At 40.3% G+C, this 17,315-nt stretch overlaps 1 protein-coding gene across 1 annotated transcript; it reads left to right on the top strand.

The window, feature by feature from the left end:
- Positions 1–527: 527 nt before the first annotated feature.
- Positions 528–16,433, top strand: GATM (glycine amidinotransferase). Its single transcript, XM_006076314.4, has 9 exons — positions 528–697; positions 2,127–2,345; positions 7,809–8,004; positions 9,273–9,463; positions 10,581–10,718; positions 10,855–11,019; positions 12,227–12,290; positions 12,743–12,859; positions 15,385–16,433. Exons 1-9 carry the CDS (start codon positions 629–631, stop codon positions 15,495–15,497), a joined length of 1,272 nt encoding a protein of 423 aa, XP_006076376.3. The 5' UTR covers positions 528–628; the 3' UTR covers positions 15,498–16,433.
- Positions 16,434–17,315: the final 882 nt, after the last annotated feature.

Raw genomic sequence — 17,315 nt, 5'->3', positions numbered from 1 at the left:
GCCAATGACTATTGGAAAGGCACGTATTCCAAAGAACACCCAACCGGCTAGTGGGTGGACAGCGCAGCACCTCGGGAGAGGATGACTGGAGTTCCAGACCTAGTCCCCTCTAATCTGCATCCCGGTGTTGTTCTAAGAAGCTCCCAAATCTTGAGGTTTCACTGCAAAATGGGGGGACTTGGTCAGCCTGTGCACCGAGATGAACTTAAACTTGAGGCTGTACTCATTCTTTGCATATTTAAATCCATAAATGTGAATTTAAAATTATATATATATCAATATCATTACATAACCTCCTCAGAAGTAGCGTCTCCCTCTCCGTCGTTCGGGGGGCCCCGACAAGCCACTGCACAAGTCAGTGGGCGGATCAACACGCTAACAAAAGGTCAGTTCGAAGGTCTCGCCAACTCGCCCCCGCGCCCCCGCGGTCCGCGCAGTTCCTAACTCTGGCGGCCCCGCCACCTGCTCCCGGCAGCCAATGGGGCACACGGGGGGCGGCTGGGGCGGGGCGAGGCTACAAAAGGCCGTGCGACAGGACACCCCGCCGCGGGCGCGCTCTCGGAAGGTTCGGGCGGAGGCGACCGAGTTCCGGACACGGTCGGCGTGAGGACCAGGCGGGCGCGGGGCGATGCTGCGGGTGCGGTGTCTGCGCGGCGGGAGCCGCGGTGCCGAAGCGCTGCACTACATCGGGTCTCGGGTGCGTGCGCCGCCGCCTCGTCGGGCGGCCGCGTGCTCTCCCCTTCTCCTTCCCTCGATGTCCCCCGCCAGCTTTGCCCGACCGTGTCCTTTCTGGGTCCCCTCGGAAGCTTCGCTTCAAGAGCCTCCGCCGCCTGCCGGGAGCTCGGCGGTGTCCCTGGGGAAGGGGGCGTGCGTTGGGGCCGCACCCGGTGGACACAGCTGCTGTCTGAGCAGGGGGCGCCGCCCTCCCCGACCGGATGGGGGTGGGGTGAAAAGCAACACTCCTGAGTGAAAGGGTGGGCTCGGGGGTGGGGGTGCCCGGGGTAGGCAGAGAGCTGGGCAGGGGTGTAGAGCGGACGGACGGGAGAAGGGGCGGAGTGGGGCTAGGGGACAGAGGGGGAGCGAGCAGGCCCGTTCCAAGTCGTGCGACGCGAGAGGAGTCGGAGCGAGTTCGATCTTTACTCAGATTTCTGGCCGGTCCTGCCCTCTGCTTCCCTGGTATGCAGGCACGCGCCTGCAGACCCTCCCTAGCTCCTGGGGCTGGAATAGTCGCGCTGTTTGGCTTCCCCCTGCAACTGGCTTCAGAACAGCTGTCACTCCCTTTTGTTTTGGTCTCCAACCTGGCTCCCCTCCTGTCTCCTTCCTAAGACTTTTAACAAAGATTTGGGGGCGGAGGGAGGGCGAGGTTTGTCCTGCGTATAAGGGACTCTCCCTCCTCTAGAATTTATAGGCTCTACATTTTCAAAAGGCTTTTCTGAGGTTCTTAGATTTCCTTTCCAGTCGTTTAAATTTGTACCTGGGTTAGTTAATCCATATCTTGGCTAGGGTACTATGGACCATCTGCAAAATGCAGCCCGTGGCACTTGGTCGTTCTCTCATAACTGCAGTGCCAAAGAATATGAAGTGTATGTCAGTGAGGAGAAAATTTATGGCTTGAAACTGATTATTCTAAAAGATAAAGTCCTTTACACGTTTCTATATTTTCATTTGAGGAGGTGGGGAAACTGTAATGTTAGTAACCTTTGATCTGGAGGGGGAAGGAGACTCCCTCCCCCAGCTGGACTTGGCAGGGAGGTTGCTTTCCGTGGCTTTCTGGGAAGAAGGGTGACCCATCACCCACAGAATAAGTGCTTAAAGCTTGATTGCAGGAAACTATTCTGAGATATAAATTGGGGTGTATGGTCTTTAGAGACAAAATATTCTGAGGAGTTTTAAAGAGTTATTCCAACTAAAAAAAAATAGGTTTAAAGGTACATGTATAAATAAACAAGAAAGTACAATCTCCTGTAACCCCACTACCCACCTATAGGCTAACATCTCAGTTTACATTCTCTGCAAAGATTTTAAACGCCTGACTGTGTTAGCCTGGGTTTTCATCCCACTTCTGCTTCTCCCTCCCACAAGTACTGTACAGGACCACACAATAATCTCTTCTTTGTTCTTGGAAGCTTGGAAGAACTGTAACGGGATGGGTGCAGCGAACTTTCCAGAGCACCCAGGCAGCTACGGCTTCCTCCCGGAATTCCTGTGCAGCTGATGACAAGGCCACTGATCCTCTGCCCAAGGACTGCCCTGTCTCCTCTTTCAACGAATGGGACCCCTTAGAGGAAGTGATCGTGGGCAGAGCAGAAAATGCCTGTGTTCCACCGTTCACTGTGGAGGTGAAGGTAAAGCAAGGGTTTCCCATGTCTGCGTGGGTTCACTGTCTGCCGTCTGGCTTCTGCCCCCACTCCTCTGGAAATGCATTCTCTCTAGCTTACTCAGGACCACCCAAATCCAATGAGTGATGTTACCTTACTTGGCATCTCTGCAGTATTTGACATCATTTACTCCAGGGATTACTCCCTCCCTTCAGGTTCCATGAGACCTTTTCTGAGGGTGGGGGAGTGGATATTAGTTTTTTCACTGTTTCTCACATCACCTTCTTTTACTGTCTATAACGTTAGGGTTGAACCTAATTTCACTTATAGCTGTTCTCACAGTTTCATTCCACACCTTCACTCTGGTCCAGATCTCTGTCCTAAATTCTGTCCATATAAACACGCTAAATTTCTTACTGGATGTTGCCACCAGACCTCAAATGTGGCATATGTGAGTTCAGCTACCAGCCACTCTGCAAAACTGGGGCCTTCTTCATTCCTTTCTTTCAGCTTTTAGCATTCCTATTTATTCAAGCTAAACATCAAAGAATCATCTTTTAGTTCTCCTTCAGTCACATCCTGCACATCCATTCTCCAAGATCTAACAAGTCTTTTGTCAAAATGAACCTTAGCTCCATCTCTCTGCTACTACCTTAGGTCAGGATCTCATCTGCTGCCTGAACTGTTGCAGTTAACTCCTAACTGTATTGTGTGTGTGTGTTAGTCAATCAGTCGTGTCCAACTCTTTGTGACCCCATGGATTGTAGCCCACCAGGCTCCTTTGTCCATGTCATTTTCCACAAGAATACTGGAGTGGGTTGCCATTTCCTTCTTCAGGGAATCTTCCCAATCCAGGGACCGAACCCGGGTCTCCCACATTGCAGGCAGATTCTTTACCATCTGAGCCACCAGGGAAGTTAACTCCTAATTGGTCTCCCTTACTTGCTGTACTATCTAAACCACCTCCAGCTTCTGTCAGAGTGATTTTTTAAAACCAGAATTCATTGTTGTTACTCGTCTGCTTCTGTCAGTCCTCTATTCTGCCAGCCTCTCGCCTCTTAATAATTTCCCCCAGTTTTCAGCAGACTTTCTAAGATAACCATATAAACAACCAAACTAGACTATTCACTGTTCCCCAAACAAGCCTCAGGCCTTTGCTTCCACACTGAACTCTCCCACATACCTTCCTGCACTCCTTTTGTCTGCAGTTTAAACCTCCTCCTCTTCCTTCCTAGTTCCATGGCACCTCCCACGAAGCCTTCCAAGATTTCCCTGGCAACAAGTAATATCTTCCCTTTTAAAAACTCATAGTGCTCTTTATTTGTAATATTTTTATGACCAGAGCCTCTGTGGGCTGGTGTTCTAGTTATATACGGCATAACAGTTCCATCCACACTGCAGGCACAGTCTAGGCTTCCATTAATAATAGGTTATGAATATATCTTCGGTACACTTAAATTCCTCCTGAATGTTAACATATTATTTGTAATGTGGGTTGAGGAATTAAACAGAAATCATCATCATCGGATATGTTGCCTATCTTGTATCAGGGCTTCAGAGTTACTAGAACAAAAAAACTTCCTTTCCATCTGGAGAGAGAGGATATTTATGATGTTTATGTTTAGCAACTGAGATTGTTCCTCTGTATCTTATGGTAACTAACTGACAAGGCAGTTGAATTCAAGTGCCAGGAGAGGGAAGGGAAAAACCGTGACCAAGTGCTGGACAATTAGGAAGTCTTCCTAAAGGAAGAAAATAATTCTTGAGTTAGACCTTGAAGAGAAGGCTTCTGATTGTTCTGAAACTACCTTTGGTTCTGATATGTGAAATTTGATGAACAGATTAATTTATGTACTATCCACATGTTTTAAAAAGGCATGATCTTTTAAAAGTCTTTTCTTAGAAGGACTTCTCATCACCTAACCATTTTAATTGTGTTGGTCGCGCAATTGTGTCCGACTCTTTGCGACCCCATGGACTGTAGCCCGCCAGGCTCCTCTGTCCGTGGAATTCTCCAGGCAAGAATACTGAAGTGGACTGGATGAAATTAAATGTCAAATTCAGGTGTAGTTTATCCTTCTATTTGTCTTTAGAATGATTGACTTTTATATCATGTGATCTTATGGAATCGGACTTCTAAGACATTATTTTGAGTTCTTTGTTATTTGATTTATGACCTTATATTTTGGAATTTCATGGGCTTTTGGAAGGTGTGCTAGGCTAAAGTCAGGAGACCAGGACTGAATTAGTTATCTGATAAAAGCTTATTAGCTAATCTCAATTAATCAGTTGTTTGACCTTGTGATCTTGATTCCACAAATTTCTGGGCCTCACTAAAATGAAGATATTAAATGGTTTGCTATCCATCCAGTGAGATTAAATAAGAAGGTAAAGGGTTAGATGTGAATTATTTTTAAAGGAAAAAACTACAGCTCATTATAGTTGTATGGATGCAGTTTGCCAAGTCCATTGAGGATGTAATGATTGTAAATAGTAGTAGCATTAGCAGTACTGATTTCATTCATTTCTCTGGTTATTTCTGCTTTATGCCACATATGAAACTAGGTATTGAGAGAGAAGAAATTAAATCTAAGACTAGAAGGCAACATCTTACCTTCTAGTTGGAGGAAAATGACAGCTATATAAAGCAGTTTGGGACCAGTAAAATATAAAATAATGTAGTAAACTATAGGTAGTTATAGCATAAGATATGCTGGAAGGTATAAGTGCTAGAGAAATGTTATGGGAATGAGGAACATAGTCATCAGGAAGCACAAGTTTTGAAAGCTATATGGCTTTTTATTCTGCAAAACATAGTGAATACTTTCGATCAAATATGTGTTTTTTGCTTTTGCTTTTTTTTAATAATGCCCTTGATGAAAGGACTAAATTTTAAAAATATAAAGTCGATCAAGGTTAATGTCATGTAAGTTTGCAAGCTGGATAACTAATAAGTTAATATTGAGATTTCCTAACCTTCCAAAGACAGTGTTTAAAATTTATTTGGCAAATACCTCTGAAGGATTTTAGGCTCTGAATGACTATCCAGTTTCTAGGAATACAGCCACATCTCTGCAACAGATTATTAAAAAATCACATGCTAAGCATTTATTATAGTTTTTTTTTTAATCTTGCAGACACTTGGTAAATGATTGCTAACTCATTTATCAGGGTTCTAAAGGAAGTGTAAATAATTTCCAACTATCTCTTGGAAAATGTAGTCTGTCCTGATCATTTAGACTTTGTCCAACCTTTAGCCAGAGTTTGAGCTACACAAGAGAATTCACACTTGTTCAAATAACTTTTTTTCTCCCAGGAAAGTTTACTTTACTTTATCAAGCAAGCTCCATTCTGCACAAATAGTCACATGGGCTACTCTGGAATGTGTCCAGTGAGACAACACGGCCGCGCCTCTGCTGTTACCCAGTGTGAAACTTTCAAAGGCTTCTTGTCCCCTGGTGGACTGTAAGAGATGTGCCTGGCATGAGAAGGAGGAAGCAGTGAATGGATGAGTAGTACCAGGATGTGTCTGAGAGGAAAATAAAGAGCCATTATTATCCTCTCCTCTGCTTGCCACTGCAGGACTTCCTAGGAGTAGAAAACAGTAGAGTGCTCTTAATTTGTAAAGAGTGGATTGATCTTAAAAAGTACTCACATTTTTAATTTTTATAACATTGTTTATGGGCCAGAATTTGAGCTTATTGTTTGCCTATAGATCTTCAAAATGAAAGCAACTAAGTGATCCTTTAGATAGGGCTTGACAAGCTTTTTCTGTACAGGGCTAGATAGTTGTTTCAGGCTTTGTACACATAGGTCTCTGTCACACCACTCTCAACTCTGCCACTGCGGTGCAAACCCACCACAGACAATGTGGAAATGAATGTGTGTGTGTCTGTGCTCCATAAAACTTTATCGACAAAAAACAGGCAGCAGTCTGGGTTTGGCCCATGGACTCTGCCAGCCCGTTTTTCAGATTTTTAGTCCATCTCCAGTAGGCTCAGTTCCAGCCTAATTGATGTGAACCTAGATGTTGAACTGACAAGAGGCAGGTCTGCTTCCATATGTTTGATATTTATCAGACTGAGATGAAAGTGGAAGTAGAGACATAAAATCTGGAAAAGATATGGTCTTTGACATTAAAGAGCTAGACATCTAGACAGTCTTATCTCATTACCCAATTTCCCCTTCTTTATGGCACTTAACCACTGTCTGAAATTGTCTGATTGGTGATAGAAATCTTATAGGACATGATTAGGACTCATAGTTGTCTGGTTAATCAGTAATACAAAGAAACATTTTAAAAACACCAGCTTACATTTTTTTTAAAACTTAAGACATACAAATGTACATTGATTTGCCAATCTTTTGATGAAGGTCCAAGGCTTTTTCTTAGCATTTGGATCTTCTGATTGGAATTCTGCTTTTTCTGTCTTGATAAATTATATCCATATGTATCCCCTACATTCCCCAACATATTTCTTTAATTTGACTGAGAAGTTGGCACAGGCAAAACAATCTGAATGCAAAAGCCTTCAGAGTTTTATACTTTTGAAAACCAACATTTTACAGTGTTACCTACCCTAATTCAATAGTAATTTTTGGCAATTGATTGAGCGTTTTTAAAACATTCAACTTCTTTCCATTCAGTTGTCTTTTAATATGCATATATAGCCCTTAGACACTTCCTAAATGTTAAGCTTTTTTTTTTTCCAGCTACTTAAAAACTTGTGAATTTGCTTATCAGATCACTTCTTTTTATGGTGAAAAACCTGAAGCAATAGGAGAGCTTAGATGGATTGGGGAGAGAAGCACTGTGGTGGGGAGAGACATGTTGGCAGGGAAGGACAGGAAACACTAAAAGCAGACTTGTATCGCTGCACAGTTTTGCCAAGTGGTGATTCTGTTGAATGAGAAAATAATCACGAATGGATTTTTAAGAGAAACAAAGCATATTTGAGAGCATGTCCCTAACCTTTAAGGGAGCAGTGTCCTATTTTTCTACAAAGTGTCCTGAAGTGCTGTTTTTTAGACAAAATTCTGGGATGCATGGACAGCCCACGGTTTTATCTTCTATAAGTGTGCTTTTATTCTCTTTATCTATTCTGTTTGTTCTCTTACTTGACTTCATTGCAACTGTCCATTGGGAGCACCGTGTCCTGTTTTGTTTATGTAGCACGTGAACACTGGCCCAGGAGCATTCCAAGCCCCTGTGAGGGCAGACATGCTGTGCGTGGTAAGGCACGAGATCTCAGGCAGAAGGAAGAAAAGCTCTCAAAACATCAAGAGAATTTAGAGATCTTCGTTCAACAAATATTGATTATCTCCCTAGAGAGTCAATCAAGTGTGCTTGTTTCTGGGGATGAACACTAGACCAGATGTAGTCTCAGTCTTAGTTCTTTTAAGTTATACAAATTATTGTTCACAACCTATGAACCTATTTGAGTTGTATTTTTTTCCTGTTAAGTTTCATTTACTTTCTCCTGGTTCTAGGCCAACACATATGACAAGCACTGGCCTTTTTACCAAAAGTATGGGGGCAGTTATTTTCCCAAAGATCATTTGCAAAAGGCTGTTGCTGAAATTGAAGAAATGTGCAATATTTTAAAAATGGAAGGAGTGACAGTGAGGAGGCCTGACCCCATTGACTGGTCACTGAAGTATAAAACTCCTGATTTTGAGTCTACGGGTAAGTTATGTTGAATATTTAAACTGCTAATGTTAAAAGTTTTTCATTTTTCTCAACATGTAAGGGGAAAGCTGTGATTATTTCTCAGAGATTCCTTTGTTTTAATAATCTTTCGAAACTTTAAAGATTATTTAGGGACAGTTTAATTCTTTTTGGTAAAATTGAGATGTACACATTCTCAACTCCATTGTAAATCTAGAGTCTCCTTAAAAGAAGCAGAAGTTTTTTCTAAACCTCCTGAGCATTTCCTTTCATAAGAACAGTGGATTCCATTTTAATTTTCCTCAAGAACAGAAATTAAAAGGGGAACAGAACATGGTGGGAATACATTCACTACAAATTAGGGATCCCCACACACCCCTAGTTTACTGCTTACCACTGCATGTACATCAGCAGCAGGAGACCAATCCTAGAAGTGCCTTGAATGCAAGAAAAAAAAAAATCGTGAGCAAAGAACATGAAAAACATGTGAATGAGTTTAAAATTAAAATGTAAAAATTTGTTTAAAGTGAGGGGGACAGAAACATTCCCATCTTATTTTTAACTGACATTCTTGCAAGATTGTTCTTGTCTGTAAGTTCAGTGTTCTAATTTACAGTTGTAAAAGTGATCCTTGGCCCAGTTTTCATCTTGCAGTACTGATATTCCCTGAAAAACACTGTTGGTGCTGCTACTGCTAAGTCGCTTCAGTCGTGTCCGACTCTGTGCGACCCCATAGACAGCAGCCCACCAGGCTCCCCCATCCCTGGGATTCTCCAGGCAAGAACACTAGAGTGGGTTGCCATTTCCTTCTCCAATGCAGGAAAGTGAAAAATGAAAGTGAAGTCTTTCAGTTGTGTCGGACTCTTAGCGACCTCGTGGACTGCAGCCTACCAGGCTCCTCTGTCCATGGGATTTTCCAGGCAAGAGTACTGGAGTGGGGTGCCATTGCCTTCTCTGAAAAACACTGTTAGGAGTTAACAAAAGGTGAAAACTTGGTGGTTTGATATCTCTTCAAACAAGAGGTGCTTTTTTTTTTTTTCCTTTTTTTCTCCCATTCTTCTTTTTTTAGCTTCATCATCCCCATACAGAATTCATGTTACCATTATCTAGCATGTATCATTTAATATTCTTTCATGTGCATGTAATTACATATATTATACACATATAAGTTTTCTGTAATTTTTATTTATTTATTTTTTACCAAAGAAAAGGATCATATTATATAGACTCTTCTGTCTTGGAAATCAGCATCACTGAGGTTGCTCTGGAATTTTCTGGCTTAACAGGTTTATATGGTGCGATGCCTCGAGACATCCTGATAGTTGTGGGAAATGAGATTATCGAGGCTCCCATGGCCTGGCGCGCTCGCTTCTTTGAGTACCGTGCATACAGAACAATTATCAAAGACTACTTCCGCCGTGGGGCCAAGTGGACAACGGCTCCTAAGCCCACAATGGCTGATGAGCTTTATGACCAAGTAAGTCCTCAATTGTAGGAAAGCTTATTAGTAACTTTTCTAAATAATCCACAGAGACTGAGAGATTCTCTGTTACCTTGTATTTATTATGTATTTCAGAAACTGAGATCACCTACTTTTCAATAAATGATTGTCTTATGATGAAAATAAGAGTAAATGATATTGTGATAATAGCTAGCACTTACTGTTGTTTACCATGTGCCAGATCTTGAGCTAAGCACTTTATTTACCTCTTCAGTCCTGTTTATCTTTCACAACCCTATGAGGGAATATATTCATTCCATTACAGGGAAGAATACTTGCCTAAAGACACGTACCTATTTATTGGTGGAGACAGAAGAGTCACTAGGCTGAACTTCATCCTCTTCTAGAAAAAGAATTTGGTCTGTAGGCCATATTTACAGTAAAAGGAAGCATATATGTCCTTTATTAGATCACTTACTATTTGATCACTTATGCAAAGAATCAAAAAGTCAAAATTTCTTTAAACCTTCTATGAGTTTGAAGACAGAAGTAAGTGGGACTTGCCTTGTGGTCCAGTGGTTAAGACTCCATGCTTCCAATTCAGGGGATGCAGGTTCATTCCCTAGTCAGAGAACTAAGATCCCACATGCTGCATGGAGTAGCCAAAAAAGTAAAAAAAAAAAAAAAAGAAGAAGTAAGTAATGAATGTGTTACCCAATATACACACCCAATCAGATTTAGTTGGGGATGCATGGCACTTCATTTTATGATAAGAGTTAGGCTCAGGGCCAAATTCCTTTTCTAAAAGAACAGAATGGCTTCATCCTGTTGATTTTCAATACTGTGGATAGCTTCATAAGTCAACGTATGGGTTATGGAATATTTTCATCTGTATTCCTCTGTATCACTTGCTTCCAAGTATTGAATATCAGAAACTTGTCTCAACTAGTTTTTAAATTTCTTTCTTGTTGGTTTTGTTTATTTTGGTTTGCTTAGCATAGGCCTACATCTTCCCAGGCATGTTTTAGTCTAGAACAGGGTAGTAATATTGGGGGAAATGGTGACATTGAACTGATTCCTTAATGATAAAGGCCCTATGAATCATTTCCTCATGAACCAATGCATTGTGTGTGTCCACTCTTGTTCCAATTAGGATTATCCCATCCATTCTGTAGAAGACAGACACAAATTGGCTGCTCAGGGAAAGTTTGTGACAACTGAGTTTGAGCCATGCTTTGATGCTGCTGATTTCATTCGAGCTGGAAGAGATATCTTCGTACAAAGAAGCCAGGTTGACAAAAGCTGCCTTGGAAATTTCTCGCTTTACTATTATATTTTAAATTTCCAAATTAAAATATTTTCACCATGTTTTTACTTATCTAAACACAGAATCAAGTTTTTACAGGCTTATGTCTCTCTGTTTTCAGGTTACAAACTACATGGGCATTGAATGGATGCGTAAGCATCTTGCTCCAGACTACAGAGTGCACACTGTTTCCTTTAAAGACCCCAATCCAATGCACATTGACGCCACCTTCAATATCATTGGGCCTGGTCTTGTGCTTTCCAACCCTGACCGACCATGTCACCAGGTAGGGGAGTTCTTAGGACTCTGGAAAACGAATAGAGTCTGGCAACTGAAGGAATTGCCACTTTTATTTTAAGCACTTCCATGATTCCTAATGGTTCTAAATGACAGAGTCAGCAATGCTCAATATTATTATGATCAAACACTGGATTGCTTATGTTACATTTACTACAGAATGTCCAACACAGAAATATACATTTGTAATTGTGATAATTAGACTTTAACTTTGGCTGCTTGCTGCTGTCGGAGCCTCAGTTTTGGCATTTGTGTGTGTTTTATTGAACAGAGTAGTATTAACTCATAACTTGCAGGTGAGGTTCCTCAGCAGCTGAATTGCAAACAGGATGATCTCTGCATGTCTGGGGTCATACCACTGGGTAGTGGGTGTCTTCTTCCCTTTACAGTGGGGACCCTTTCAGCCCCCCACCTCCACCCTGCAGGGAGAAATGGAGCTGCTGCTCCTGCAGCCTCCTGCCTCTGCCCACTACCCTGTACTTCCAGTTGGGCGGTGAGTGATTTTGTGCTATTTCTGGGTTGCAGTACACCATTGTGAAATTAACTATTTTACCATATCACTGTTCATTTCCATTCCATGTGTTTAGACCCAATGACAACAATTACCTATTCATTTCATTTTATATAAATTATATACAGTAAATATTTTAAGACATAATTTATTGACATACTAAGTGGGTACGTGATCCTAGGCATGGTTGGTTGTAATAGGTCACTAAGGACAGTTAGGGTTCTTTGGGAGTATACTCCTAACATCTGTTTTTATACCATGATCACAGATGCAAGGTGACAGACTGTGAAGTGGATGGACTATGGGTTTGACATAGTCATATTCTGTGTTCTTATAAATAGGAAATATTTTCATTTTAATGAGAATTTCTCAAATAAAGTGTCTTTGGTTTTTTCAAATCTCTGAAACCTGTGAAAAGCACAAAAATATTTTTTAAAGCTTTTAACTTTTCTCTTACTTTTTTAACTTTAATCTGGCAATCTGAGGATTTTGTGTACATTTTAATTAAGATTCAGAAAAAATCATCCAAATGTTTTGAAATTTTAATTTTTTAATTTTGACATATGAGAAGACAGAGTCTCAAAAAGAACTGTTAATCATAAGGACTACTGAGGGTCAAGAATAAGAATAGTATCTATTAAAGATTTAAATCTCTGGGCTTGGGGGGTTTTTTTTGGTCTTGCAGATTGATCTTTTCAAGAAAGCAGGATGGACCATAGTTACTCCTCCAACACCAATCATCCCAGATGGTATGTTTACTTTTGTGTACTCATAGCCTACAATGATTACTTCAGTGGCCAAGCATCTTCCACCTATAGACAGCAGCCCACATATTAGCAATTTAGAATGTTTTCCCAGTAAGGAATAAATTGGTGCTTGGGGCTACAGGTACTAGAACAAAGCTAGATTTGTGTTCACAGCCTCTCCTTCCATAGAAAATGAAATTGAAAATACAGGAAAAATCAGTATAAAGCAACATCACAGAAAGCAAGAAACGACTTTTTAAAGACAACATTTGAAATCCAAATGTGTGTTGATTCTTAACTTTTACAGACAGCCTTAGAATTAAAATAAAACTTCACAGGGAAACTGAAATACTGGAAGAATTGAGCTGTCACTTGAATATTCTTCACTTTCGAACCTTCTTTGCTTTAACCAAGAATGGCAGCAGACATGATTTAACAGTTGTTGCTATTTTTAGATCACCCACTCTGGATGTCCTCCAAATGGCTTTCCATGAATGTCTTAATGCTAGACGAAAAGCGTGTTATGGTGGATGCCAACGAGGTCCCAATTCAGAAGATGTTTGAAAAGCTGGGTATGTACAATAAATGAAACACGTTGCCATGTTTGAAAATATTAAATGATAAGAAGTGACATGATAGGTCTGATGTGTGATTTAGTGAATTAAATTTCTATTCTTTTTAGAAGTACCATATTATTATTTCATAGATGGACATATATTTGTTTCCAACAGTCACAACCTCAAAAGGTTGGAAATGCATCCCGGGCTCCTTAGATACCCCTTGGCAATAATATATCAATCTTCTATGACTTATCTAACCTCCTGGTGCCCAAGGGTGGAGAATTACCCCTTTGCAGATGAGCACATAGATGGTTTGTCTCTTTCCCAAGTAAGAAATTGTTGGACTTTGCTCGTGGCTCAATGGTAAAGAATCCACCTGCCAGTGCAGGAGACATGGGTTCAATCCCTGATCCAGAAAGATCCCACTTGCCACGGAGCAACTAAGCCTGTGCAATACAAGCACTGAGCCTTGCTCTAGAGCCCGGGAGCTGCAACTACCGAGGCCAGCACACTCTAGGGCCCATGCTCTGCAACAGGAGGAAACCCCCCAGTGAGCAGCCTGAGCATCACAACTAGAGAGTAACCCCCATTTGCCACATCCATGGCAGCCAAAAAAATTATTTTAAAAAACAAATTGTTGGGATCCTTTAAAAGTAATTTAATTGTCATTACATATTTTAAAGGACATATAAGGATACAAATACAGAAGTAACTTAGATAAGCAATGTGAACAAACAAATGAAATAAAGAGTGTCAGTAAATCATTTCAGCTTTGAACTAAAAAAGCAGGACTAGTTATTACTTGGGTGAGCATTTGGTTTTCCTGGTATTCAAAATTTAGACCAGTTATTCTATACTGAGAAAGCGTTGAAAGAATTTTCATATGGCTGTTATCAGGGTGCAGAAGTGTGTGTGTTTATCACTCTGTATCATTCTATTTGACATATCACATATTTAACATTAACACATATTTGTTAAATAAAGCCAGGCAGTACACTTGTTGAAATCAAGTCATGTTTTATGTGTTATATTTCAGGTGTGCTACTCAGAAGAGATTGTTTGCCTCTTTGAAACATCTCTCTTTAAAGAAGTATCAGTCAAAAAGGATTAGCCTATTAGTTTTAGATTGAACCCAACCTAATTATTTCAACCCTAATGCTATGCCACTTTTCCCCTCTGGCTTTTAATTGCTTGGGTTACATTTCCTTATCCATTAAGATTTTATAGTTTCGCAACTTAAAATATTATAAAGCACCAAATATTTGATTTATAACTTTAAAAAATTTTATTATTTGTTTGACATGCTGGGTCTTTGTTGCTACACGGGCTTTTAGTTGCAGTGAGCAGGAGCTGTTCTCCAGTTGCAGTGCGCTGGCTTCTCATTGTGGTGGCTTGTCTCGTTGCAGAGCGCAGGCTGTAGGGCGCACGGGCTTCAGTAGTTGCGGCTCCTGGGCTCTAGAGCACCGGTTCAATAGTTGTGGCCCACAGGCTTAGTTGCTTCACGGCAAGTGGGATCTTCCCAGACCAGGGATCAAACCCATATCTCCTGCATTGGCAGGCAGATTCATTACCACCGAGCCATCAGGGAAGCCATATAGTTTTATTTTTAATAAAATCTTTTTTAACATAGGGAACTTTTTAAAGCAAATTGAATTCTCTCCAGTTTAGGGCTCATACGACTAGCCATCTGACTGATAGGTATGTCTTTCTATCAGGAAACATATGCTTGTGGTTAAAAGCCCACTCCTTAATCCATGTCAAAACCCTATTTTTATTTTTCAAAGTCCTGCTCAGTCTTTCTCAGAGAAGGCTTTCCGGATGACTCATGCTGCCTTTCTGACTATACCAATGGACCCTTTTTAGCAACTCTGTAGCTTAGCTTCCCTCTCAAAATAATGGGTTCCTGGAGAGAGAGGAGAATAGATTTTCTTTTTAAAATCCAGTTATGCCAAACACGAGAGATTCTTCCTAAATGCCATTGGTTGCTTGCACCATGTACATCATCACCGTGTTAATACAGATAGTGTCAGATTAAACTAACTGGCTGAAATGCTTTGGCACCTGTATGGCCATACCACACAGATGAGCTCTGTTCCACTATTTCCTTGAGGTGGCCTGGTTGAGCTAATTGTGTCAGATAAATTCTGCTTATATGTGAGTAGGTAAAGTCAACTTTTGAAGGTGACTAAATTTTCCTTTTTTCTTAAATTGACATGGTAAAAATAGAAACAGTCTGACCCAGTAATTAAAGCATAATTCTAAAAGGACTTAACATTTTACTACTTGGATTGTTTTTGACCATTTGTCAGATATGTCTGCTTATGAAACCTGTTGACTTTCTGGTGAAGGCTTTATATTAGCAGTGGAATAGATTAGATGAAATATAATTGGTGAAAATAAAAATCAAAGACTATCCTAGGTTGGGGTAGATTTAAGGGTTAGAACAGCAGGATTCCTATCCATTTTTAGGCTCACTTCTGTAGGAGAATCTTCACACGAGTCCATCTAACTGGCCACGTCTCTCTCTTTCCATGCAGGTATCAGTACCATTAAGGTTAGCATTCGTAATGCCAATTCCCTGGGAGGAGGCTTCCACTGCTGGACCTGTGATGTCCGTCGCCGGGGCACCCTACAGTCCTACTTTGACTGACCAGGCCTGCTGGGGCTTGGGGCTTTGCCTCAGATGAACCTAGGAAGCTTAGGGACAAGGTTCATTCTCCTGCTTTAAAAAGTGCATCAACTGTAGTGCTTTAAACAATCATATTTTTAACAGGGGTCTTAAGCCTGGGTTCTTTTTATTACTTTTCTCTGATAAAAGGAAAATAATTTGTGTTAGGTCTTACTCTCTACTCCTAAATTTTTTACTGTTTGGCTTCAAGCATAAAAATTTGGTGAATGTCTACCAAAACAAAAATTAGTCATTTGAGTAACGTGGCCACTAATACATTTAACCGTCTACCTCCATTTTTAATTTTCTTTTCCATAAGGCAGCTTGAAATGTTGGTCCTAATCTTCACTTTTGTTTTTCCTTTTTGCTAAACTTGTGAATGGTTTGTATCACTTCTTTTTTCTAAATGAAAGACTCAGAATGTATACAGATCTTAAGTAGAACCAGATAATTCTTCTTTTTCTAATAAGGAATTCTGTTCATTTTTAATTTTTCATTTTAAAAAGTAACCTAGACTATGCAAACATTTAAGTGAATTTTCCATGAATATTTTTAATCTTCTCATCTCAACATTGGTGATATTTGCTACTAAAAACCTTTTCATACAACTTACCTCATTTCAAGTGATTTATTCTTATCTCTTTTTTTTCTTCTCTGTTCAAAATTTTACAGAAATATTTAGTGCAATAGGATATAACCATAAGTTACAGTTCCTAAATTTTCATGTTCAGTATCTAATGGATACTTTGGTAATCTAAGATTTGTTTACAGATGTGCACATTATTTAAAGCACAGACTTTAAAAGCATTAAAAAAAAAAACTAATGGAGGTAAAACCTACATGTCATGTGAAATAATTTTAATGTTGGATACTGTACATGTATTTTTATTCTAATAAACTTTTGTGTTACAGAATGGATTTTACCAGTCTAATTATTTTAAGCATAACTAAGTTATGGGAATTAGCTCTTGGAACAGAATTCTAATGCATTGGATTAATCAATACATTCATCCCCAGTAGATAAAAATTTAAACCTAACACTTGTATTTAGAAATGTTTAGCAGTCAGATTTCATTTATTGATTAATCCAATCATTCAACAATATCTGAACGTCTTCTGAATATAAGGGACTAGGCCCTGGAAGAGGATAAAGTCTCCATTCTCAAGATGCTCAATATTTTGACCTATGAAAATTCTGTGGAGGTGGGGGCATGGGGAAGTATACTTTGAAAGGGCTTCCATCATGCCCTCGATTCCTGGTGTCTTTTTCCACACACCACAGAAATACCTGCCCATTCTACACTTGGACTGAATCCTGCTTTAGAAACCATACAATCTTATGGATTGGTGCACATTTAGGGTATATAGTCCCAGGTCTAAATACTACTCAGCAATTCTATTAGACACCCCTCCACATTCTCCTCAGTGGCTATTCCAAACTTTCACTTTATTCTCTCATCTGATCACATTGTTTCATCTTTCACAGAGGAAACAGAGGCCGTTGGCTTTTCTGCTGCAAGCCTCTATAGGTTTACCTGCGTTTGCATTCCCTGGTGAAATTCTTTTTTCTCCTTACCTGTACTAACTAAGCTTCTAAAGAGAAAAGTCGTGTCTTCCTCTCATCACTCAGCTTTACCTCTCAGCCCTCTACATAGAGACACTTCTCTCACTGCTGCAGAAAAAGAGGTGAGCCTTCTGACCAGGTCTAATCCACACAACTGTCCTTAGATTAGAACCTTTCTCTCTTTTAGGAACTTGCTACATCAGTTATCATCATCTTATAACTCCAGGCTCTCTGCA

The sequence above is a fragment of the Bubalus bubalis genome, chromosome 11 (assembly GCF_019923935.1).
Source record: "Bubalus bubalis isolate 160015118507 breed Murrah chromosome 11, NDDB_SH_1, whole genome shotgun sequence".
NCBI classification, from domain to species: Eukaryota; Metazoa; Chordata; class Mammalia; order Artiodactyla; family Bovidae; genus Bubalus; species Bubalus bubalis.
The sequence above is the reverse complement of the archived record's forward strand: the minus strand, read 5'-3'. Positions and strand labels throughout refer to the sequence as shown.